General features: G+C 42.2%; 1 protein-coding gene across 1 annotated transcript in view; it reads right to left on the bottom strand.

Annotated features, from left to right (window-relative positions):
- Positions 1-24,797, bottom strand: part of smc5 (structural maintenance of chromosomes 5) — a 33,119-nt gene that overhangs the window by 2,177 nt on the left and 6,145 nt on the right. The window contains 30 exon segments of the mRNA XM_034209278.1: positions 3,673-3,767; positions 4,887-5,067; positions 6,197-6,316; positions 6,454-6,558; positions 6,899-6,994; positions 7,335-7,460; positions 12,016-12,089; positions 12,092-12,137; positions 12,480-12,603; positions 12,798-12,841; positions 12,843-12,968; positions 13,090-13,164; positions 13,166-13,264; positions 13,730-13,862; positions 13,963-14,009; positions 14,011-14,043; positions 14,045-14,059; positions 14,186-14,263; positions 14,265-14,295; positions 14,651-14,781; positions 14,783-14,812; positions 14,945-14,980; positions 14,982-15,200; positions 15,503-15,574; positions 17,315-17,476; positions 17,596-17,736; positions 17,948-18,082; positions 18,322-18,484; positions 19,055-19,107; positions 20,665-20,806. Coding sequence (XP_034065169.1) covers positions 3,673-3,767; positions 4,887-5,067; positions 6,197-6,316; positions 6,454-6,558; positions 6,899-6,994; positions 7,335-7,460; positions 12,016-12,089; positions 12,092-12,137; positions 12,480-12,603; positions 12,798-12,841; positions 12,843-12,968; positions 13,090-13,164; positions 13,166-13,264; positions 13,730-13,862; positions 13,963-14,009; positions 14,011-14,043; positions 14,045-14,059; positions 14,186-14,263; positions 14,265-14,295; positions 14,651-14,781; positions 14,783-14,812; positions 14,945-14,980; positions 14,982-15,200; positions 15,503-15,574; positions 17,315-17,476; positions 17,596-17,736; positions 17,948-18,082; positions 18,322-18,484; positions 19,055-19,107; positions 20,665-20,806 — 2,932 coding nt within the window.

Here is a 24,797-nt window from a genome sequence, read left to right as displayed (position 1 = left end):
GTGTTTACATCAATTGTGATCAAAACGTTTGAGACCCACTGAGATAACTTAGACTAAAGTGAACTATCTAAACACTCGGAGTCCTTTACCTCAGGGGTTCCCAACCCCCGGTCCGGTACCGGGCCGCGGAGGTGTTACTGCCGGGCCGCAAAATAGCTGTGAGTTTATCGTAATATTTGCAGAATTATAAATATATAAAAATATTTTATCATAATTTTTGCACCTATACCAGTCATATTATTTCATCCAGTAGCTAGTTAATCTTTCACCAGAAAACCGTTGAAAATGGCTTTTGTGATGTTCCGAGGGATTCGGCGGCTCAGGGTCTCAGCCTCTCGTGCGCACGAGAAAGTTACCGGTGCGCCAAGTAGGAAGAGGAGCGCACAGGAGACAACCGTTTAATTGCAGACTGTTATGTTTATGTGGGGAAATGGCAGTGCATACATTATGTGAGATACATTTCAAACTCGGACTTCATTTTAAGGACATGTCGGCCAGGGGTGTAGAGCTATTTGTTTAAGCACCGGATGACCGGTCTGCCTTGATCTATGAATTAATGTCCGGGACTCTCACGGTATTTGCTGCCCGCAGCTGTTTTATAGAAGGAAAACCTCCTTCACTTCATGAAATGCCTGCAGCATCGGGAGGCAGCGGGACGTAGACTCCGCCTCTGAGAAGTGCAGCACCAGCGCGCCGAGAGCTGTGCCTTACGCACCGCCTTCACTGTGTTTACCTTCTTCAGAACAGTTTAAGAGTGACTGCAGGCTGCTACGTGTTAACCACACACACATCGAACTGCCCGATTACTCCCCCTTTTATTAGTTTTATGAAGGAGATGTCCAGTCACCAAGGCACATGATGTGTATGTGCTCAGCTCTGTGAACAGAACCATGAACAGTAATGTACACACATAGGTAGCCTATATGCGGGTGTTCCCAAAATAAATTAGTTTAATCTTAATCGCGATGTAGTGCTAAATGCTGTCGGACGTGCACCGGAACGAACGACACCACACACACACACACACCACACACACACACACCACACACACCAAACACACACACACACACACACATCCCACCACACCACCACACACACACACACACACACACACACACACACACACACACACACACACACACACACACACACACACACCCCACACACACACACAGCACACACACCCCCACACGACACACACACCACACCACACACAGCCAACACACACAACACACACACACACACCACACACCCACACACACACCACACACACACACCACCACACACACACACACACACACACACACACACACACCACACACCCACACACACACACACACACAGCACACCACACCCACACACCACACACACACACACACACACACACACACACACACACACACACACACACACACACACACACACACACACACACACACACACACACACACACACACACACACACACACACACACACACACACACACACACACACACACACACACACACCACACACACACACACACACACACACACACACACACACACACACACACACACACACACACACACACACACACACACCTCGTTTTTCCCAGCATTCACTGGATTATCCGTAAATCATACAAACAAAACCAAACGTTTGATTTATCTGTTTTCCCGTTTTGGTTTTAAAAACTGAATAACGTCGGTTTTTTGGTTTTCCCGAAAAACCAAAAAACGACTGGTTCTTTTTTAAATGTTGTTAATGTTTTGGATGCATATTGTTCTAGTATTTGCTGCACATAACTGGTGCGCAGGTGCGCACCTCGGCCAAAAAAAGAGCACCGGGTCATTTGAAAAAAGGCGCATTTGCGTACCAACATTGAGAGAGAGAGAGAGGGAGAGAGAGAAGGGAGAAGAGAAAAGAGAGAAGAGAGAGAGAGAGAAAGATATTTGCGAGTTGCATATGAACTCAGGGCCGGCCCGTCGCACTGGCGTTGATTTTCGCCTAGGGCACCAGATCTGTGGAGGCGCTGCGCTGGTAGTTCTGGGAGGGAAAAAAACATTTTTGACCGTTGGGGCTCATCCTAATTTTTGGCCTTGATGTAAAAACATTCATAATTAACTAAATGTAACACCCTTTTCACCCCGGTTACACGTTTCATTTGCCCTGTACGATGGGCGCTGTAAGTGATGAAAATGGGGGATGTTGGCTTATCTGGCGCCCGCAGCTCACAGCCAAAATGCGAGTGAGCGTGGGAGCGAGCGAGGGGGCACCGGTACCGGCGCTGTTGTTATTAGAATCTGGTGCTAGCTGCTCTAACGGATATAAGAAGAAGCTGTTTCTACAATGATGTGGAGGGAGAGTCCTCTCCAGTCAGACTGAGGCTGATAACTACAGCTCAGTGAGGTAAAGGACTATGTTTTTAGATAGTTCACTTTAGTCTAAGTTCAAACGGTTTGGTCACAATTTATGTAAACACATATTTCCAAGGCACTCCTTTATAATTATTGGGATAAACAGGTTTGAAATCATTCCAATGTATACTATAGGTTAGTAACCACAAATATCCTTTAAAACTGGACTTTCAACCCAAACCCAGCTGTTGACTTGTGGATGCAAGCAGCTAATCGCAGACTCAACCAGAGAGAAAGAAGTAGGCCTACATCATCAGCTACCATGTCTGACAGAGAGGAAGACAGTGAGGAGAACAGTCAGGAGGGTAGTGATGACAGCTTGTAGGATTACTGGTCGTGCTAATGTTGTCTTGTGTTCACCTCTGCATGTGTGTTCTGTGTTCACCTCTGTGTGTTCTGTGCCGTGTGTCTGACAAATAAAGACCGGTTTATTTATTTCATTTTAAGGATGAGCACCAAGCAACATCTCCAGGTGCTCCTTGGAGAACCAGGGCAAAAAAGTTATGTGCACCCCTGATTATAGTGAACCTAGCTCTATGGTGGACTCCATGCAGTGCCAGTCATCTCACTAACTGTGAAAAAGAGTGAATGCCACTTATTTTACACATGTGCGATAAGATGCTTGCAAGGTGGTGATTAAGGTGATGTACTTACTATGTGGGCCATAATAAGAAGTGAGAAATTGTCATTTTCTTGGACCTTGATGTGAAGTAAAGAAATTGATAAGCTTTGGGTATTGCAATTTCACACGTGTACAAAAGTAGCTTGATTCAACTGATGAGTGCTATGTGAATTTAATGTAAGCGATGTGATGCAAGTAGCTCTTGGCCACTCGGATGAAGAAAGGTTGGAGACCTCTGACTTAGGCCATTTTGAAGAGTGTAAGTCCAATAATCACTGTCTTAAAACTTAAAGACCCAAGGATTTGTGTCCCTAACTACTGAAGGAAATATCTGGCTCCAAGCTGCCATCTAGTTACTAACGATTTTTGTTTAATGTTTCGCGCTGTGCAAGTAGTTTACAAGGGCTGAAAACAGCTGAGGGTGACAATGATAATAACAGTGACAGTCAACCAAATCACTACATTTGCTGAAAGAGAGTAGATGGTTATGTAGAGTTGGGGGGAACTCTAGTTTGTCTCTATCATCATAATTCCACAAGCATACAAACGGTCATATTAAAGTGCTGGGATGAAGGGTGGGGGGGGGGCCTTTTCTGCCAGGAAAAGACTACTTAGACACATGCCTTTGTTTAGAAGGTACAAATACTCACTTTGGGTGTAATGAAAAAGTACTGCGATGTCGTCTCTTTGCAGGCCGTGCGGACCACAATGTCAAAGACTCTTCTCTCATTTACAGGATCCATTCCCTACACAACAAAGAGAAATAGTCTCAATCACATCCAAATACTCAAGCAGGTGGCAAATCGTGGCTTTAAATGTTTGTAGGCTTGCAAACTATCTTTTAAAGTAATACATTTCTTGAACACAGGAGGAGTAGATCAACTCCATGTCTGTGTTTATGTAGAAAAAGAAAAGAGCATAATATACATGATTGTGTCTGCATATAATGGATGTTTTATCATCTGAAAATGTCCAACTTTATTACCTAATTAAGGGTTCAATCCTTAAGATTTTAGTTTGATTTGGCAAAAATATGTTGTACTTGTTATAACAGGAAGTGCAGTATAAAACTAGCGGCAGCTAAGCAAACTATTCTATATCTGTCATATATTTATGTGTATATATATATATATATATATATATATATATTAGGGCTGTCAAGTTAACGCGTTAATAACGCCACTAATTATTTTAACGCGATAAACGCATGTGTATTTTTTTTCCTTGGCCGCCCCGTAGTTTCAGAGCGCATCGAGTTTAAAATACCATCTACAAGCTGATGCTGACAGCCCCGCTCCTGCTGCCTGCTTGTGGCAGACCACACTTCCACGCTCACCGGCAGGCACCGACTGGCCATCTGGAGGACCGGGAGGGTGTGTGTATGTGTGGCCCTCTAAGGTACATTTAGAACAGATAAAAAATGTGCGATTAATCGCGATTAACTATGGACAATCATGCGATTAATCGCGATTAAATATTTTAATCGACTGACAGCCCTAATATATATATATATACACCGTGTATATATATATATATATATATATATAAAAAATACCGTGTTAAATTCAACATGTATATTTGCTACTTTCTTGTTTATTTCTAGTCTTTGAATTTGTATTGTACAATGCCATGTATTTTTATGCTGCTGCAAAACACAAGAATTGCATCAATAAAGTACTATCTTATCCCTTATTGGGTTGTCAATATATCAGGCAAAGATGTGCAATTTTTTCAGCCAAAATATTAAGTGTCCATCCTATATTGTGAGAATAAGGCTCACAAAGAAGTTACATTAAGTAGGATATTTTATTTTGATATTCCTAAAAATAAAAGCTGACGGTGTGTTTGTGTGAGAGAGCGCTACCCTGGTTGATCTCGTCCACCACCCTGAAGGGGCAGCGGTTGAGCTCCTGCAGGGCCATGAGGTACAGCATGGTGGAGACGCTGCGCTCTCCTCCGCTCTGATGGTACGCCGTCAGCTCGTGGAGCTGAGTGCTGCTGTGGAACTTCACACGGATTCTGATCCCATACTTGTCGTACTCCTCCTGATAGGAAAGACAGCTTTTAATGGGGTGACAATTACAATTCTTATGGCCCAATTACAACCAAAAATAAAATACCATAAGATTTGTTAAGATATGAACACCATCTTGTGTAAATAAGACTTTTTCCCTCTCTAACCTCTTGAGTTTTATTAGAGGGAAACGGTTTGTAGAGTGGCTTAGACAGGCCGGGGAGTGTTACAATTCGTAGACACAGCGTACCTCCCTATCTCTCATCAATTTCCAACTAAGGCTCCAGTGGGGACCTTGTTCCCTGAGTGTGCCTCTCCACCTATGTTTCTTACTCTCTTACTTGCTACCCTTTGCCCTCAACCTATTCTAAGGGAGTGCTTGTTCTTCCGTCTGTCTGTCTGTCTGTCTGTGTCTGTGTATTCTCTTGTTCCGATTAACCCAGCCACATTTTTTCTTGTTTTGTGTCTATATCTACGCCGGGATCCGGAGTCGAGGCTGATCTTCTTGCTGTGGTCCAGGATCCTCTATCCTGAGTTCTGGATTAAGTCGTGGACTTCGGGTCGTGGCTGAACCTGTCTCTGCGGTCCTGCCTTGGTCTCGTCTTGCTGCTTCCCTGATGGCTTCCACAGGATTGTAGCTGACATCTTCGTAGATTCATCTTCTTATTACAGACACATGCATTTCCTAACATTCGGTCTATGTGCTGTAAAATGTATTATCTCTTCGATTTACACACGGCATCTATTGCACGTCTGTCCGTCCTGGGAGAGGGATCCCTCCTCTGTTGCTCTCCCTGAGGTTTCTCCCATTTTTCCCCCTCAAACTGTGGGTTTTCTCTGGAAGTTTTTCCTTGTACGATGTGAGGGTCTAAGGACAGAGGGTGTCGTTTTTCTCATACTGATATTCTGAACAATCTGTGCTGTTGTATTTGCAGTAAAGTGTCTCTACTGTAGGCTATTTTTATTATATGTACAGCACTTTGGCTCGACCAAAATCGTTTATAAATGTGCTATATAAATAAACTTGATTTGATTTGATTAAATTAACAAATTGAGCAATCTATACAAGCCTCCTTGAATGAATGGAAACAATCACTTAAATTGTTTTTCAACCCTTAATGTCAGTGTGTGTGTGTTGTTCCTTTTGTGTCATCATGTACCTCGTTCTCTGAGTGCAGATCAACCTCTCCTGCACATTGCATGGAGCGGAAGAAATCACTAAACTTCACATTAATCTGTTCCACCAGCTGCTTCAGAGGGTTCAGCCAGCGCTCCTTAGCCTGTGAGACACCAGCAGAAATCCTTACACACATTTATTCACAGGATGGTCATTCTGTCCTGCAACAAATCAGACGCTGAACTATATTTGTTTCAAAAAATTATCCGAGAGAAGTCATTGCATTGACATGTCACGTACCTCTGATATGTTCTGTCGGTATGAGGTCAGGGCATTGCTCTTATCTTCCAGCTCTTTCTCCAGATCGTTGTTCTCCTGCTCTCTCTTTTTGTACTCATCCACAATCTCCAAAGAGAAGAAGCAAATCATCATGCAGGAGAAACATGCACCCTCTTAGGGTAAACGCCACAACATATTCAGAACAGACTGTATATATATATATATATATATATACACACACATATATATATACACACACATACAACAATCTGGCCGAAAAAGTATGAAAGCAGAGAAATTGCGAAGAATTAGATAAATACTAAGAATAAGAACAAATCATTAAAACAGAGCACCATTCTATATTGTCCTCATCTTGCCTACATAAAGAATAAATAAATATTAACAGCATTGTACAGGCAGATTCAAGTTTTCTGTCGAGATTAAAAACCCTCAGTTGTGCTCTTACATTTTCACTGAGCCCAGTGAAGCACTCCGCTCTGGACCGCTCCTCGTTCAGCATGGTGTCGATATCGTCCAGCGTGTCAGGCAGTTTACTGAAAGCCTGCATTAACAAAAACAAACAAAAAAGAGCCATGAATATTTTACCAACTTATATTTATAATATGAAAAAGGATAATATTCCAAAGAAGGAAATGTCTAGTTTCATTCACAGTTCTTTTACATTACATGTTGGACGCTTTTATCCGCCGCGACTTACATACATTCAATACTGTGGGCAATCCCCACAGGAACAATTTGGGGTGAAGTGTCTTGTCCAAGGACACAGCGGAATGTTGACTGCAGTGGGATTCTAATCAGTGCCCCCGTGATTTGAAGATCAGCGCACTACCCACTGAGCCACAACCTCCCCCATTATAATAAAGACTGTAATCCACACTAACTTTACGCAGCTCTTCCGGTAAGGACTCGTCATGCTGCATCCTGCAGATGGACTTGGCTTTCTTCATCAGGCCTTTGCAATGTTCTGTCAGCTGAACCTTCCTTTGCTCCAGATGGATGCATTTTTGCTGCACAGAACAATCTGTTAGCAGACATCAGATATACAGAACAGGGAGTAGACTGACAAACAAACAAATGAGTGACTTTGTAGATGAAACCCAAGAAATTAAGCCTTTTTCCAAACTTCAAAAACGTTCTTCAAACTCTATATAAAAAAATGTCTAAGTCAGGGGTTGTCTAAACTACGGCCCGCGGGACTTTTGAATCGGCCCTCAGAAATTCAAAAAGTATAATGGAATACGGCCCCACCAATGAAACTGGAGCTTTTCTTGGCTTTAATGTCCTCAATTCGATCATTAATCCTTGTGATGCTTCTCCAATTGTGCCATCAACTACTCTCTGCGATACATTTCTTACATTTTTTATCGAAAACGTATCTGCTCTTAGGCTAGCCTATTACATTACATGACATGTCACTTGTTAGACGCTTTTATCCAAAGCGACTTACATACTCAATACTGTGGGCAATCCCCACAGAGCAATTTGGGGTGAAGTGTCTTGCCCAGGGACACAACGACATGCTGACTGCAGTGGGGTTTGAACCTGTGACCTCCTGATCCGAATACCAACTCACAACCCACTGCACCACAGGCCTCCCTATACTAGTGCTACCCCAGATCCTGCTCCCTTTCTGTGCCCTGCTGTCCTCGACCATTTTGAGCCTGTATCCCTCTCTTCTCTCTCGGAAGTAGTCAAGCACCTGCGGCCGACAAACTGCACCTTAGACAGCATTCCCTCTCGCTTCCTTAGAGATGTTTTTGAATCAGTTGGAGCAAGTGTTTTTTGCTTGTAAACACTTCTCTTAGCTCAGGATGTGTCCCAGCTGCCTTCAAACATGCCGTGGTTAAGCCACTACTTAAAAATAAAAATCGCGAATCCCTCCATTCTCGCAAATTTCAGGCCCATTCTCCCAGCTACCCTTTTTATCTAAAGGCCCTGGAGCGAGTAGTCTACGCCCAGTTGCAGTCATTTTTAAGTCTGCTTTAAACCTATGCATAGTACTGAAACAGCCCTTTTAACAGTTTTTAATGATCTGCTCTTAGCCGCCGATTCAGGCAGCCCAGCTGTTTTGGTGCTGTTAGATTTAACTGCTGCCTTTGGACACTGGATCATAGTATCCTGTTTACGGCTTGAACAGTCCGCAGGCATTACAGGCTCTGCTCTTGCATGGTTTCAGGTCTTATTTGACGGACCGTAGCTTCTCAGTGCAGTTAGGTGTCTTCTCCTCTGCCAAAGCCCCTCTTACCTGTGGGGTTCCCCAAGGCACGATTCTGGGCCCCATCCTTTTTCTATTGTACATACTGCCCCCTAGGTTAAATTCTTACAAACATAATATCCCCTTCCATTGGTTACGCTGATGATGTACAGATTTATCTGCCTCTCAATCAAAATGCCAACTCACTACAGCAGTTTGAAGGACTGCTTAACAGAGATTAAATCCTGGCTGAGCCAAACTTCCTCACCCTTAATGAGAGCGAAGACTGAGGTCATCTTGTTTTGGACCCCAACCACAGTCTCCCCGGTGATATTCTGGGCTCCCTCAATAAAAATATCTTCCCCTCTGTTATTGAACCTTGGAGTGACCTTCAACAGCACTCTTTACATTTAATAAGCAGGTTAGCACTGTAATCAAGACCTGCTTTTTTCAAAATACGGACTATTGGCTAAGACCAAGTCGTTTTTTATCTTTTAAGACCTAGAAAGGGTTATTACGCCTCTTGTTACCTCGAGACTGGATTACTGCAATGCGCTGTATGTGGGTATGGATCAGGCCTCAATTAGACGCCTCCAGCTAGTTCAGAATGCAGCTGCACGTCTTCTCACTGGCCATAAAAAGTGCGATTCATATCACCCCAATTCTGGCTTTATTGCACTGGCTTCCAGTTGGTTCAGAATAGATTTTAAACTCCTTTATTTGTTTTTTAAAGCCCCTAAATGGGCTGGCTCCTGCCTATATAGCCGAACTCCTCCATCGCTACACCCCAGGTAGAGCCTTAAGGTCGGCTGATCAGCTGTTGTTGATAGTGCCCAAGACCAGCCTTAAAAACCCTGAGGGCGTCGAGCTTTCGCAGCGGCTGGCCCTAGGCTCTGGAATACTTTGCCCCTCATGTGAGGTCGGCCCAGACGCTGGGGGTTTTTTAAATCAACACTTAAAACTCGCTTTTTCTCTTGGCTTTTGTTTAATATCTATTTATCATTCATTTAGTTATTTATTTTAATATTTATAACATAACATAGGATTTCATAAAGTATTTTTAAAATAGTTTATACATTATTCAAATATAGGAATAGTAGATAGGATTTACTTAAAATATAGTACCTTATATTTCATCTTTTTTCCCTTTAGACCCTTGTGGTTTATTCTTAAAAATCCTTACCCTTACCCACCCCCCCATTTTCCCTCTGCTGGTCCATGGCCTTTGTAGAGGGTAATGGGGTTACAGAGTCGCTTAGATAAGCGGGGGAGTGCATCTGACGAAGAGATAGGTTGTTGTGCTCCCCATCTCGTTTCTTATCCTCTATCTAATAGAACTGCTCGGGTCTGATAGATTGAGTGGGGAAGTTCATGAGACTCTTTCTAGAGGGTTATCAAGAATAACTTTTATCCAATGACCTTTTTCCCTATGTCTGTTCTTGGGTGTTTTTTTGTATCTATATCTACACCGGGATCCGGAGTCGAGGCCTGATCCTCTTGATGTAGTCCTGGTGTCTTGGGATCCTCTATCCTGAGTTCTGGATTACGTCGTGGACAGTTTCGGGTCGTTGGCTGAACTGTCCTGCGGTCCTCTGCCTTTGAGTCTCGTCATGCTTGCGTTCCCTGATGGCTTCCTCAGATTGTAGCTGACATCTTCGTAGATTCATCTCTTATTACAGACAATGCATTTCTCCTAACATTCGGTCTATATGCTGTAAAATGTATTATCTCTTCGATTTACACACGGCATCTATTGCACGTCTGTCCGTCCTGGGAGAGGGATCCCTCCTCTGTTGCTCTCCCTGAGGTTTCTCCCATTTTTCCCCTCTAAACTGTGGGGTTTTCTCTGGAAGTTTTTCCTTGTACGATGTGAGGGTCTAAGGATAGAGGGTTGTCGTTTTTCTCATACTGATATTCTGAACAATCTGTGCTGTTGTATTTGCTGTAAAGTGTCTCTACTGTAGGCTAATTTTATTTTTATAGCCACTTTGGCCGCCAAAGATCGTTATAAAATGTGCTATATAAATAAATATGAACTTATTAAATATATCTGTTAACATATATTACACAGTAGTGTTCACGTGTTAATAAACCCAATTTACAATGAATTCAGTCAATTACATTTGAAAATATGTTCTAACAAATCTAAGTCGATAAGAAAAAAGCCCAATAACTTATACACATAACAAACTTGAAATAGACCCTTCCTATTTCCTCTTATGATAATCAATCTGGGGCTTCCTGTTGTAAGATATGAGCTGCTAACACATTAAATGAAACTCTCTGGAGAGCTGGGATGTAGGCTTTTTCTTTTTTCTTAAAGCAGATTCAAGTATCAAGCATAATTTACCTACATTTGATTGATTTTGCTAAGTTATAACTTAACTTATGAGGCAATAGACTTCACCTCTGTTCTAATAGAGGGTAACAGGTTGCAGAGAAGGCCTAGCCCGAACGGGGAGTGTGGAACGTAGCCACAGACCTACTCCTTACCTCTAACCAATTCAGGTTCCAGTGGGGACCTTTCTCCCTGCGTGTGCCTCTCCACCTCTGTTTCCTACTTGCTACCCTTTTCCCTCAACCTATCCTAAGGGAGTGCATGTATGTAGACACGTTAGTTTAGCTGCTATAGGCTTGGACTGTTGGGGGGGCACCTTACTTCGTCTTTCTGTTTGTACCTGTGTACTCTCATGTTCCGATTAACCCAGCTTCCCCAAATCTCTTTTTTGTGTCCATATATATGCCGGGATCCTGAGTCGAGGCTAATCCTGTTGCTGTGGTCGTGTGTCCTGGATCCTCTATCCTGAGTACTAGATCTGAGTCCTGGACTTCGAGTCGTGGCTGAACCTGTCTCTGCGGTCCTGCCAGACTCTCACCATACTACTTCCCTGATGGCTCCCACAAGATTGCCGACATCCTCGTGGATTCATCTTCTTATTATAGACACATGCATTTCCAAACATTTGGTCTTTCCAAACATTTGGTCTACCTATGTTGTAAAATGTATTATCTCTTCGATTTACACACACGGCATCTATTGCACGTCTGTCCGTCCTGGGAGAGGGATCCCTCCTCTGTTGCTCTCCCTGAGGTTTCTCCCATGTTTCCCTTTAAAACTGTGGGTTTTCTCTGGAAGTTTTTCCTTGTACGATGTGAGGGTCTAAGGACAGAGGGTGTCGTATTATCATACTGATATTCTGTACAAACTGTGAAGTCCACTGAGACAAATGTAACATTTGTGATATTGGGCTATATAATAAACATTGATTGATTGACCTCTAGTGAGCTGCCAGCCCTTCAAATATTTTTCTGTATGTGGCCCTCGGTGAAAAAAGTTTGGACACCCCTGGTCTAAGTGAACCGCTTACATCAGTGGTCTGGAGTTCAGAGGCGCTTTCTCGACAATCATTCTCCATCTTGCTCTTCTGCGCCATCAGCCCACCGTCTCCAGAGTCAGGTACACCTTCTCCATGGTCAGCTTCACCTTCAGCTACAGCCATGGAGAGACATAGAGAGGAGAAAGAGAGCCAGACATTTAAAAGACAACATTTAGGCAGAGAAAGGAAAGTGCACTTATAAAGCAAAACATCCAAAGTTATATCTATAAAAACTAATCACAATATAAAATGGTACACTGTTTTTAGTAATCAGTTTAAGTCTGATACGAGCTAGAGTTCAGTGGCAATAGAGCTTGGAAATGCAGAAAGGAGGTACATTCAGAGACAGAAGGATGGTAACATTGTTGAAGTCATTCACAACACAACATAACAAATCTAAATGTCAACCTAAAGCTATGGAAATCAGCTTAGCTATCAGTTCATGGTATACATACCTTCATTTGCTCCATGATCCCTGCGACTAGTGAAACTTTCTGCTGATTGACAGCTGCAACTTTCTCTTTAGTCTTCTCTTCAATCGTCTGCAGGTCAATGACATTCTGCTCCATCTGCCTCAGACTAAACGCATGAAAAGTTGGAGTTTAAACCAATTCAAAAAGTGTAAATGTAATGTAAATGTAATGCATTATTATTATTATTATTATTGCATTGACCAAACAGACAAATCACTACAAAGAAAATATTCCAATTAAGTCACATTTCCCAAGGACAACAGCCTGTTGGCCTTTTGTAGATTTTTTAGACAGACTTGCCTGTCCTGTTTGGAACTGATCTTCTGCTCCAGTTGTCTCTTTTTTGCCTTTCACTTCAGAGAGGCACTTCTTCTCTGCCAATAACTCGTTGTCACGCCGATCCAGTGTGACGGCTTCCGCCTGCAGGACCTTCAGCCGCTCATCAATGTCCCGTAACTTGGACTCACAGTCCTAGTCACAGTGGGGGTAAACAGCTAAACTCTCACATTTAGAAAAAACAGATGTAGGGAATATTGGATTTAAAAAGGGTCAGGGCTATGCTTCCCCGTGTGTTCCTATGTCTCTCCCTTACCTTCATCTGCTGCTCCAGCTGCAGTTTTCTCTTAGCGTCCACAGTGATGGAGAGGTACTGAGAGGGGTACACTGCAAGAGTTACTGGTGCTGATCGCGTTGGAGTAATGGGACCTCTTCAATGTGTACCTCTCCTCTGTTGTGTATAACACCTTGAGGTAGGGCTCCTCAATCACCTGTCAGAAAGACAAATATTGACAAAGCACAACTCCTTTTTAATTCAAGAGTATTAAACAAAATCTGGACTTCAATGGAAATATCAGGAGACAAATATACAACTGTCAGATTTAAGTTTACCAGTGCAAATACAGTAAACTCAAAATGGGTAATAAAATGCGTCATACATATGACACAAGTAAATGCAACTTTAACAACATTTCTTTGACATCTAATTCAATAATTCAAACTTGTTGACATCTCTGAAAGGCACAGGAGCAAAATGAATATTTTAATTCAGTATGATTTTTATGGGTGGTGCCTTTTTATAGACTTCACTGACACATTAGCTCAATCCACTCCGTTTATCTTGATATCCGACCTTTTGTTTCACCAAAGAGGATGGATTTTAAAATCACATTCACGTCCCTAATATTCTGCTGTGGTTGGTTTGAAAACTTGAAAAATGTGGGAAAGGAACGTACCCTTTTGATCATGGCTTTAGTTTGTTCATTGCCCACCGGGACGTCGTGCACCTTGTACTGTTGGCAGAGGTAACTCATCACCTCATCAGGCGCGTCAAACATCTCCCGAAGGTAGGCGAAGAACCCAAAATGCCTACAAGAATGTATGGAAATGTTGCATTACTAACTAAAGACAAATATGCATGTTGATCTTATAGGTCATTACGCCTCGGATAAAATTCATATTTTCTCACTTTAGGGACTCAATATTTCTAGACGACTGTTTATTAGAACACGACACCTTCTGGAGCAGAAATGGCGTTCACCCTCAGGTTTCATCTTGTCACGGACCTGAGGGGTGGGACAGAAACGTTTAATTTGAAAGGGTAACAGCAAACATGGGATTTGTCGGATAATTTTACACACAGAAGGATTTTTTTTTACGACAGCCATAGTCTGCCATAGGTCTGCTCTGACCTCTGTCATGAACTTCTCCATGTCGCCCTTTCTCTGGAAGACAAAAGCCCGCAGGTCCGCGAAGGAGATGTGGTTCTCCCACATACTTGGCAAAGCGAGGATCGTTCACATTGATCGAAAGATAAAGAAAGGGTTAGCATGTGGGCTTTAAAAATGATACAAAAGCATCACAACCTTATCAGATCACACAATGGTTAGCCAAAGCTGAGACAAGATCCCCAATTTCAAAGCACTGAAAAAATGATTTTTTTATCCCAACCGTTAGCATTAATCATAGGGTTTTATTACATCAAAGTTTATTTCCCCATTTAGATTTCAAAAGCTATATTAATTTAATACATGATTTATAATATGCGTGTATGTAGTTGGACACTGATCCAAGAACACTTTGTACAGTTGTTATATATGTACAAGGGATTTTGAACAATTATCTTATTCCAACCTCCTTTTTTACTATAAAATGTACTTACGACCAGCATCATTGGCTCATGGACATTCCCTTCAAAGAGTTGTCTGTTCCGTCTGAGCCACTGGATGGCAGCGTGTGTGTCCCTGTGGCGTCCTCTCAGCTTCTCCTCTTTGACATTCATCATGTTTGTTCATGTCCCTGAGCTTTCTCTCAAACATAGCAATTTGCATAAATAAACAACCATGTAAACGAACCACATGGTGATGTATGTGTGCTAGCAGCATCTTATGTAAATAAACTAGATATTTGTTTACGGGTTCAGATGACACTGTTGGTGGGGAAACTCACTTTTTTGTTTCGGCATGGAGGTTGTCCTTGTCCCTGCGTTAGGTCGGACTTCTCCCCTTCGATCTGGGTTCTCTTCTCTCGGATTTGCCTCAGTTCGATATTGACGGCATTGATCTGCGGCATCACGTCGGGTTGGTCTGTAACTTTGGCGAGCTCTGCCTTAAAGGCGTCAATGGTCCGCCTGGTGTTGCTGATTCCCTTCTGGTGGTCTGCCGCTTCAAACTGCTTAATCTTTTGTGTTTGTTTAATATTTTCAATCTGTATGGAAGAACGGAGAGAATTATCATTAATTATGAACACCACATCTGCAGCTTAAGTCTACTTTATTCTGTGAGAAACACACACGGAACAGGAAAAGTCAACTAAATAAGACTACAGACTTCATGAAGTACTGCATCATAAAGATGAGAAATCATTTGTATATAATGCAAATGGAAACTCTTTTTATCATCTCTTCTTATTTATAGAATGAATGTGGGGTTGCAATAATAGACATAAAATAGATCTTTTATTATCAGATTTGAGGGGCTGAACGTTTCCTTTCTCTTTCTAAGTCCCACCTCTTTGTTTTTTCGATCCATCTGATCCTTTTTCTGATTGCACTTCAAAGAGGCTTCTTTGATGGCATCAGTCTGAAAAATAAGATGCTCACAGTTATCATCATTCATAATATCAATCATTAAATGCAGGTAAAAATGGTGCTGTAGAAAGAATGCTAAAGCCTCTCGTTTTAATGATGTTAAACAGATACTAAGAATATATTTTATTGTAACCTTGGTAAAGATTTGAAAAATAAATCCATGTTTAATGTAAAGTAGCAGGAGGGATTCCCAAGTGTGCCACTCTAAAATGTCTGAGCATTTTTAAATTGCATTTACCCCAAGTGAAGGAGTTCAAGTATCTCGGAGTATCTTGTTCTCGAGTGAGGGAACAATGGAGCGTGAGATGGGCCGGAGAATCGGAGCAGCGGGAGCGGTACTGCAGTCGTTTTACCGCACCGTTGTGACGAAAAGGGAGCTGAGCCAGAAGGCAAAGCTCTCTGTCTACCGGGCCATTTTCGTTCCTACCCTCACCTATGGTCATGAAGGATGGGTCATGACCGAAAGAACGAGATCGCGGATACAAGCGGCCGAGATGGGTTTTCTCCCGCAGGGTGGCTGGTGTCTCCCTTAGGGATAAGGTGAGAAGTTCGGTCATCAGGAGGGACTCGGAGTTGAGCCGCTCCTCCTTCGCGTCGAAAGGAGCCAGTTGAGGTGGTTCGGGCACCTAGTTAGGATGCCACCTGGGCGCCTCCCTAGGGAGGTGTTCCAGGCACGTCCAGCTGGGAAGAGACCAAGGGGTAAACCTAGGACCAGGTGGAGGGATTATATCTCTTCGCTGGCCTGGGAGCGCCTTGGGATCCCCCAGTCAGAGCTGGTTGATGTCGCCAGGGAAAAGAAAGTTTGGGGCTCTCTGCTGGAACTGCTACCACGCGACCCGACCACGGATAAGCGGGAGAAGATGGATGGATGGATGGATGGATGGATTTCCTAGGGCAATATAATGCTCTGATTAATTTATAATGCACTCAATTCATGTGAAATTCTCATGGTTGTTCTATGGTCTCTGGATTTAGGCCCCATTTACACGGGAACGCAAACAAAACGCAAACTAACCGAATTCGATATCAAAAAGGTATTCCGTACACACGGATACGGCTCAATAAACGTGTCCCTTCACACGAGACCGCTCGACCCGCTGGAGACGCTGTAGTACATATGCCGGGCCTGTAAGTGGCGCTGTACTTCCGCCACAAAATACACCAAAAGCACGAGAAGACCCACGAGAATGGTTGCCAGGTTGATATTCTCCGTGGTGGATTTAGCAACATGTAGTTATGTAGTTCTCCATGTCCACTTGTTGCTGATGGTTGTGGTAGAGGAGCTGTAGATTTTGCACTAACATCTGTAGCATGGTCAGTAGCAGTAGCTACTGACCATGCTACAGATGTGAGCAGCAGAGGTGGGGAGAGGCGGGGCTATGGCTTCATCCTTTTCAGGAAATGATCGTATAGGACGTACACACAGAGCCGTTTGCCCCCCCAGAGCGTTCCGTCCGCAGATCTATCCACCTTGGGACCCGTTATCGTTTTAGGGGTCCATTTCCGCGGTTCCGTTACGGCCTCGTGTGAAAGAACGGGCTATACGAAAGAGAAAAGTAGCGGATACAACCCATTTTGTTCCCGTGTAAACACCACCTTAGAGTCAGTGAGAACTAACCCCTCTCTGTATAAAGCAGGCTGAATGATATCTACAGGAAATGACAAACAATATTTCTTTTTTTAGTATCGTGCTACAGCCCCTATCAGAAAGTAAAAACATTTGCATATTCACCTTGGCCTTTATTTGGGCCTCAGAGGGCTTCAGCTGGTTTTCAATCAGCTGAATCTTCTTCAGCATGGGCGCGTGCGCTTGCTTCAGGGCAGAGAGCTGCTTTTTGGCTTCGTCTCGCTCTTTCTTCACTCCCTCAAGCTCCTTACGGGTTGTCTCATACTCCTAGTATTCAAAATGGGAAGAATCAGAGCTGACAGTCCAAATCATTCAGTTGGACTCTGACTGCAAACTTGATTTAATTGTTTGTCCCTTTTGTACAGAGTTTAATTCCCACCACTCACCACCCATGGTTTTTTCTGGTCAAGTAACACAATCACATCCAGGTGTCTCTTCTTTTCGTAGTAACGCTTCACATCATGTTTGTTCCTCTCATTCCTCTGCTTGGCCTTCTCCAGGAAACTGGCCTTCTCCTTCACAATGTTCTAACAGGAATCAAATCAGAACTTTTATATGAAGTTAAATAATGGATGGGTAAAGTGCGTTATATTTTGTAAAAACAATGGCGTCTGCATAATGTCAGACAAACGTTGTTGGAAGAAGTTGGAAGTCTTCCTAGATGTTGATAGAAAGAGACTTTCAAACTAAATTTGACAGCTCTCTGAAATAAATAAATTATTCAACAACAATGTGTACCTCCAGTTCCCTTTCTTTGGTGTGGAAGTTTTTGAGCTCACAGTGGTATGTGAACATCTCAGGTGGTCCCACTGACTTCTCTGTTGCCTCCAGCAACTCAATCTTGGACATCTTTGCAAACTCTCCCACTTTTTCCTGTAGGGAAGAAACCAACCTCATCAACGGAAAGATGAAAACAGTGAACAAAGTGCTATGGAAGTCACACTTTAGTCTTGATAGAACTTTTAAGGTTTCCATATGTGGACCACGTCTGCAAACTGACACATTGATGAAATATTGAAAGCTATTTTTAGAAAAGAGAACACCATCCACCCTAAAGAAATACTTTTTACATAAATGTTGAGCAGCAACAACTTTAATTGACACAAACATACCTGAGGCAGAAACTGGCAGAGGTTGCCGACTTGGATTTGCAGAGCCTTGACAACTTCTTCCACTGCTTTCTGGCTGCAGATCTTTCCATCGAGCATCCACAGTGACTGGTTGTTCTCCACATGGATCTCTCTGTGTATCACTACATTACCCTCAGTCTTGTACCTGGAACAACAACAACATTTTGATTCTACAATCAGATACATTCACAATAAAAAGTATATATATTTGCTATAGACAATCTGCAATAAATGCACATTTTATGGACAATCTTGCATCAAAGTTATTGATATTGAAGTGACTGCTATTTTGTATATATTGATTGTTGTGGGGTTTTTTTTATCTTAATGTGTGCATATGTGTAAATGTGTCTGTTGATTGTGTATATAGGATATACATATTTTATACGTATTTGTATACATATCTGTATTACTGTATAATTTTACATTCGGGATTATTAACGTCATTTCGATCCCTCTGTCTGTAAACACAAACTGAGTAAGTATGACATTAAAGTTGACTTGGATATATATTGCAACTATTTTTCAATTATTAAATAGCTGAAACACTCAAAATAGGGGTGTAATTTAATTTTTTACTCTTGTAATTTCTCAAATACTGAATTGTGTTTTCAAAATGAGTTATGTATTAATTTAAAAAAAAATCGGAATTAACACAAATGTGTAATCTAATGGAATAACAGTGTGTGTTTGCAAACGCTTTCACACAACTTACAGTTCGATCTCAACGAATCCTTTACTGCAGCCGCGTTTGACATAGAGCCCAACCTATAGGAAAAAAAAATAAAAAATAGTAACATACAAATAGTAACATACAAATCATAAGAATTGTAACTTATTTGTGAGCTAAAAAATTGAATGATGGATGGACTGATTAAGACTGGTTTGGGGATCCTACCAATAACAAACCCATAAATAAAGCTTAGGAGGACAATGAAAGACCTTCAAATAACAGTGCCTATTAGGGGTGTAACGGTACACGTACCGAAATTATTCGGTACGGGCCCTTCGGTTCGGTACAGGTGTACCGAACGAATATAACGTTAAACGTAAAAAATTGAGAACGTGAACAACTTCTTGGAAGTAATCTCAGGTGCTGCGTCGCAGCATTCAGAGTAATTTGCTCACATTGGGTTCAACGCGTCAGCGTGCAAGTCATTTCATTGGATGAGAGGCATACTATGAGAGCTGGTCAGAGGGATGCGTTCAAATGTAGTCAGTAATTTGAGGAACTGTCAACAATTAATGGCGAACGCAGATAAAGTTGAGCTGAAAATCCTCCAGCATCATTGAAGTCTCCGGTTTGGGAACATTTTGGTTTCGCAGTTACGTACAAGGATGACGGACAAAGACAGGTGGACCGAACCAAAGCTGTTTTTGTCGGCATTGTTCAACTACAATTGGTTACGCGGCTGGCAATACATCAAACTTGCACACTCATTTGAAAAGGCCTCACCCGAACGTGAATATCACCGGTACCAAAAGAAAAAAGACTGAAGTGTAAACCCAACTCCCACTAGCATGTAAGCCTCCACCACTCGCAGAGAGTTCAGACCGAGCCAAAGCTATTACAAACACCAAATATCCTTATGTTGCCATGGTAGCAAAGCACTACCTGGCTGTATCTGCTACCTCTGTCCCTAGAGAGGGTGTTCTCCACAGCAGGAGACATTGTTAGTGCCAGCAGATCTGCCCTTTTGGCAAGCAATGTGGACAAGTTCATTTTTCTTTAAAAAAACATGAAAATACAATGACAAGCCAGTCCTAATGTCAAACTGGCTGCTTAGGTGCTAGTACAGTACAGTTCAAATACAGATTATTTCAGTTCGTCGAAATGCTGCACCTTAATGTTCATTTTATTATATTTTGTATTTATTTGAGTGAATATTTACAGTTTAATAATAATTAAAAACCCAAAACTAATAGTTTATGTTTTGTGAGTACTAGTACAGTAAAGTTCAAATACAGATTATTTCAGTTCATCGAAATGCTGCACCTTAATGTTTATTTTATTATATTTTGTATTTATTTGAGTGAATACATTATTCACAGTTTAATAATAATAATAAAAAAAAAATATATATATATATATATGTTTTGTTTTGTGAAAAAAAATTCTGCTGTACCGAAAACGTACCGAACCGAACCGTGACCAAAAAACCGAGGTACGTACCGAACCGAAATGTTTGTGAACCGTTACACCCCTAGTGCCTATCTATCCATCAAGTCATGCATTTTAGTCACTCACAGGTCATTTGTAAAGAAAGCAAGAACTGATCAAGTCCAGAGAACATCTACCAGTGCTTGTGTTTCTCTGCCGTTTACCTTGTCGCCTCGGCCCAGGATGGCGGCCTTGCCGGCCAGACCCAGACAGATGGCACACACGATGCTGGACTTGCCAGTTCCGTTGGCTCCAACGATCATGTTCAGATTAGCTCCAGGATTCACCACCGAGTAATCGTATGTCCTGTTAAGGTATCAGCCCATATGGATAAAACAAGTCAAATATATGTTTGAGGAAAATATTGCTGCAAATATCAGAAAACAAAACTAAGATATGTTGTTTAGCATGTGATATATACTGTTTAAGATAAGATGGACCTATATTAATCCCCGTGGGGAAATTCAGTAGTTTAACAGCAACAGGTTAAGATTGAAAAACAAAGGACAGCACAGATTCACACAGATTGATAAAATTAAGGATAAAATCAAAGATAAAAATGATAAATAACTATAAACTAAGAAATTAATTAAAATGAACATATATACATATTTGGTCATGTGTACATATTATTTACATGTGTGTGTGAAAACAGTGTGTATTTTATGTCCAGTAATTGCGTCACATTGTTGACCCATTGTTGTGCAGCCTGATGGCTTTTGTGTTGCTATCTTAATGAGTTCTCATTAGGAATTCTACACTAAAGTCTAAATATTTGAGTTACAGTATACACAATGCCATAAATGTCAAGGCAGCTAATGAGAGCCTCACTGACTATATTATTCGTGCCGAAACGGCAATTACAGCACTGAGAAATGCTGAAGAGACTCTTAGCGACGGGCTGCTGATAGCCATGATTTTAAAGGGACTGCCAATCTGTTTTAGGCCGTTTGCCATCCACATTACACAAGGGGATGAGAAGCTAACTTTTGGTGAGTTCAAAACAAAGTTGAGGAGCTATGAAAGCACAGAAAAATACAATGCCAACTTGAGTGAGGAATCTGATAATATTATGAAAGCGAGTGGCTGGGTGAAGTGGAGAGATGGCCCCAATATCACCTGCGGTCAGAAAGGACACCGGGCTCGTGAGTGTCGAAGTGCGAGCAGCAAAGACCAGAGACAGTGGTGCAGTTTTTGCAAAAATTCCACACATATAGATGCAAACTGCAGACGCAAAGAGAGAGACAATGCTAAACAAGCAACTGACGTTGAGGACCACTCATTTGTTTTTAAAGTACGTGACAGTCCAGTAACCGGAGTTACACATAAAGGGCTGATGGTCGACACCGGAGCAACGTCACACATAATAACGAACATCGACAAGTTTAAAAGGTTCGATGAGACTTTTCAACCGAAAGACCACTTTGTTGAATTGGCTGACGGGACAAGAACAAGTGGTGTCGCTTTGAAGAAAGGAGAGGCGGAGGTCTGCCTGCAAGACACGGAGGGACGACGACAGATGAAGCTCTATATACCGTCCTATCCACAAGACATTTTCTCTGTTAAAGCAGCGACAGCCAACGGAGCATCAGTGAACTTTCGTCAGGGTTGTAACCAGCTGATTCACCAGAGAGGTAAAATATTTGACATCAAGGAATATGATAGACTTTATTTTTTAAACACTGTGGACTGTGAAGCTGAGGACGATGCATGTTATGGATGTTATGACATTCAAACATGGCATGAAATACTTGGTCACTGTAACTATGATGATGTGTCACAACTGGAAAAAGTCACTGAGGGGATGAAAATTAAGGGTGGGATTGATAAATCTAACCTTAACTGTGAAGTGTGTACTCGAGGTAAATTTGCTCAGAGTAGGAACAGACAACCAGATGCAAGAGCTAAAGCAGCGCTCAATCTTGTGCACACTGATTTAGCAGGTCCCATTGAGCCAGAGGCTAAGGAGGGATTCAGATACACATTGGCTTTTACAGATGACTTTTCAGGGGCAGTATTTGTGTATTTCCTAAAAGCTAAAAGTGATACTTTCAAAGCCACAGAAAAATTCATTGCTGATGTCGCACCTTATGGTAAAATCAAATGTATAAGGTCTGATAACGGTACAGAATTCACCGGGACAAACTTTCAATCGCTCCTTAGACAACATGCAATACGACATGAAACTTCAGCACCTTACTCACCCCATCAAAATGGGACAGCTGAGAGAAACTGGAGAACACTTTTTGAAATGGCAAGATGCATGCTTCTTGAGAGCAATTTACCAAAGAAGCTATGGACATATGCCGTCATGACTGCAGCTGTAATACGTAACAGATGTTACAACAGACGTGTAGGACAGACACCTTATTATATGCTGACAGGACGTAAGCCGAACCTCTCGAAAATGAATATATTTGGATCTGTATGCTATGCATACAAGCAGGAAAAGAAAAAGTTAGACTCGAGGTGTGAGAAGGGTATTTTTGTAGGGTATGATAAAAACAGCCCAGCATACCTAGTCTACAACCCAGACACTGGTAGTGTTCGAAAACACAGGCAAGTGAAGTTTGTCACAAAAAGTATAGTCGAGCGACATACACAGACTGATTTTGAGGCAAGTGATGATGATTTTTATGAGAAAAGGTTTGTATCCACCAAGCCAGAAACCCAGGGGACTGACTCGTGTCCAAAAGAGACACAGGAGGCTCGAACTGAGACAGATGACACAAACACTCAGACAGGAAAGGGAGCAGAAGGTCAAAATAGAAGCTATCCCCAAAGAGAAAGGAGGAGACCTCAGTATTTACAGGACTATGAATGTAAAGTACAGTGTGACGACCAGAAGTATGTAAATATTGACTACTGCTACAGAGTAATGTGTAATGTACCAAACACCTTTAAAGAGGCCATGAATTCAGCAGAGTCAAAACTCTGGACTGATGCTATGCAGGAGGAAATGAATTCTCTTAAGGAAAATGACACATTCACATTGACCACACTACCAGAGGGCAAAAATGCAGTGGGGGGTAGATGGGTCTATACAATCAAAGAAAACACAGAAAAGACTGAGATATATAAAGCCAGATATGTTGCCAAGGGATATAGTCAAGTGGCAGAATAGACTATAAGGAGACATTTTCCCCGACTGCAAACATGACATCAGTAAGAAGTAGATAATAAGATAATTATCGGCCCGATAATTATCGGTCCGATATTAGGAATTATGACGTCATCCCGATAAACCCGATACCAGTATTAATAGCCCCGATAATATACAATATATTTTTTGGGTAAAAAAAAAGAAAAAAATACTGCGGTGTGGGTGGATTGGGATGAGGGGCGCTTGTTTTTCACTCGGCTCCTCCCGTTTTGCCAGTACTGTGGTATTAGTGGTTTAGGAAGAGGGGAGTTCTTCACAAATCCAGCGCTCCCTAACTCATGCCTGGCTGTGACGTAAATGGTGTGCGGCCGTGAAGCCAGGACAGTAAACAAACATGTCGTCGGTGGTATGGGCGTTGGAGCTATGTGCAACTCAAGGCATATGCTCGAACCGGAGCTGCCTGGACGCTGCAATCATGTTGCGCACTATCCGTGCTGAGTGTGCTGACTTTTCGTACAATGTCCCACTGTCTGGCTTCCTGCATAAAGTCAAGTGCTCGGCGCAGTTGTGGCGAAATGTCGCTCCTCTGTTTTCATTTAAACAGCTCCGTATATCCGTTAGCGCAGCTAGCTAGCACCAGATGCTAACAACAGCAATGCACGTAAGGTCTCTCTCTCGCTCGCTCGGGCCACACATACACACACCCTCCCGGTCCTTCAGATAGCCAGTCGGTGCCTGCCGGTGAGCGTGGAAGTGTGGTCTGCCACAAGCGGGCGGCAGGAGCGGGGCTGTCAGCATCAGCTTGTAGATGGTATTTTAAACTCGATGCGCTCTGAAACTACGGGGCGGCGGAGGAAAAAAAATACATGCATTAATCGCGTTAAAATAATTAGTGGCGTAAAAAAATTGTTGTTATCGGTATCGGTCTTGAGAAGCAGGAAGTTATCGGTATCGGTTTCAAAAAACCAATATCGTGCATCCCTAGTAAGAAGCTTGATGCAACTGGCAGCTCAACATGACTTACACCTACATCAGATGGATGTTAAAACTGCATATTTACATGCTCCAATTGATTGTGAGCTGTATGTACAGCAACCTGAAGGTTTTGAGGTCAAGTCAGACACAGATGAAACAATCTGGAAGAAACTGGAATAAAATGTTGCATGATCATCCGTGAGAACGGTTTTGCACAAA

The sequence above is a fragment of the Gymnodraco acuticeps genome, unplaced genomic scaffold (genome assembly GCF_902827175.1).
Source record: "Gymnodraco acuticeps unplaced genomic scaffold, fGymAcu1.1, whole genome shotgun sequence".
NCBI classification, from domain to species: Eukaryota; Metazoa; Chordata; class Actinopteri; order Perciformes; family Bathydraconidae; genus Gymnodraco; species Gymnodraco acuticeps.
The sequence above is the reverse complement of the archived record's forward strand: the minus strand, read 5'-3'. Positions and strand labels throughout refer to the sequence as shown.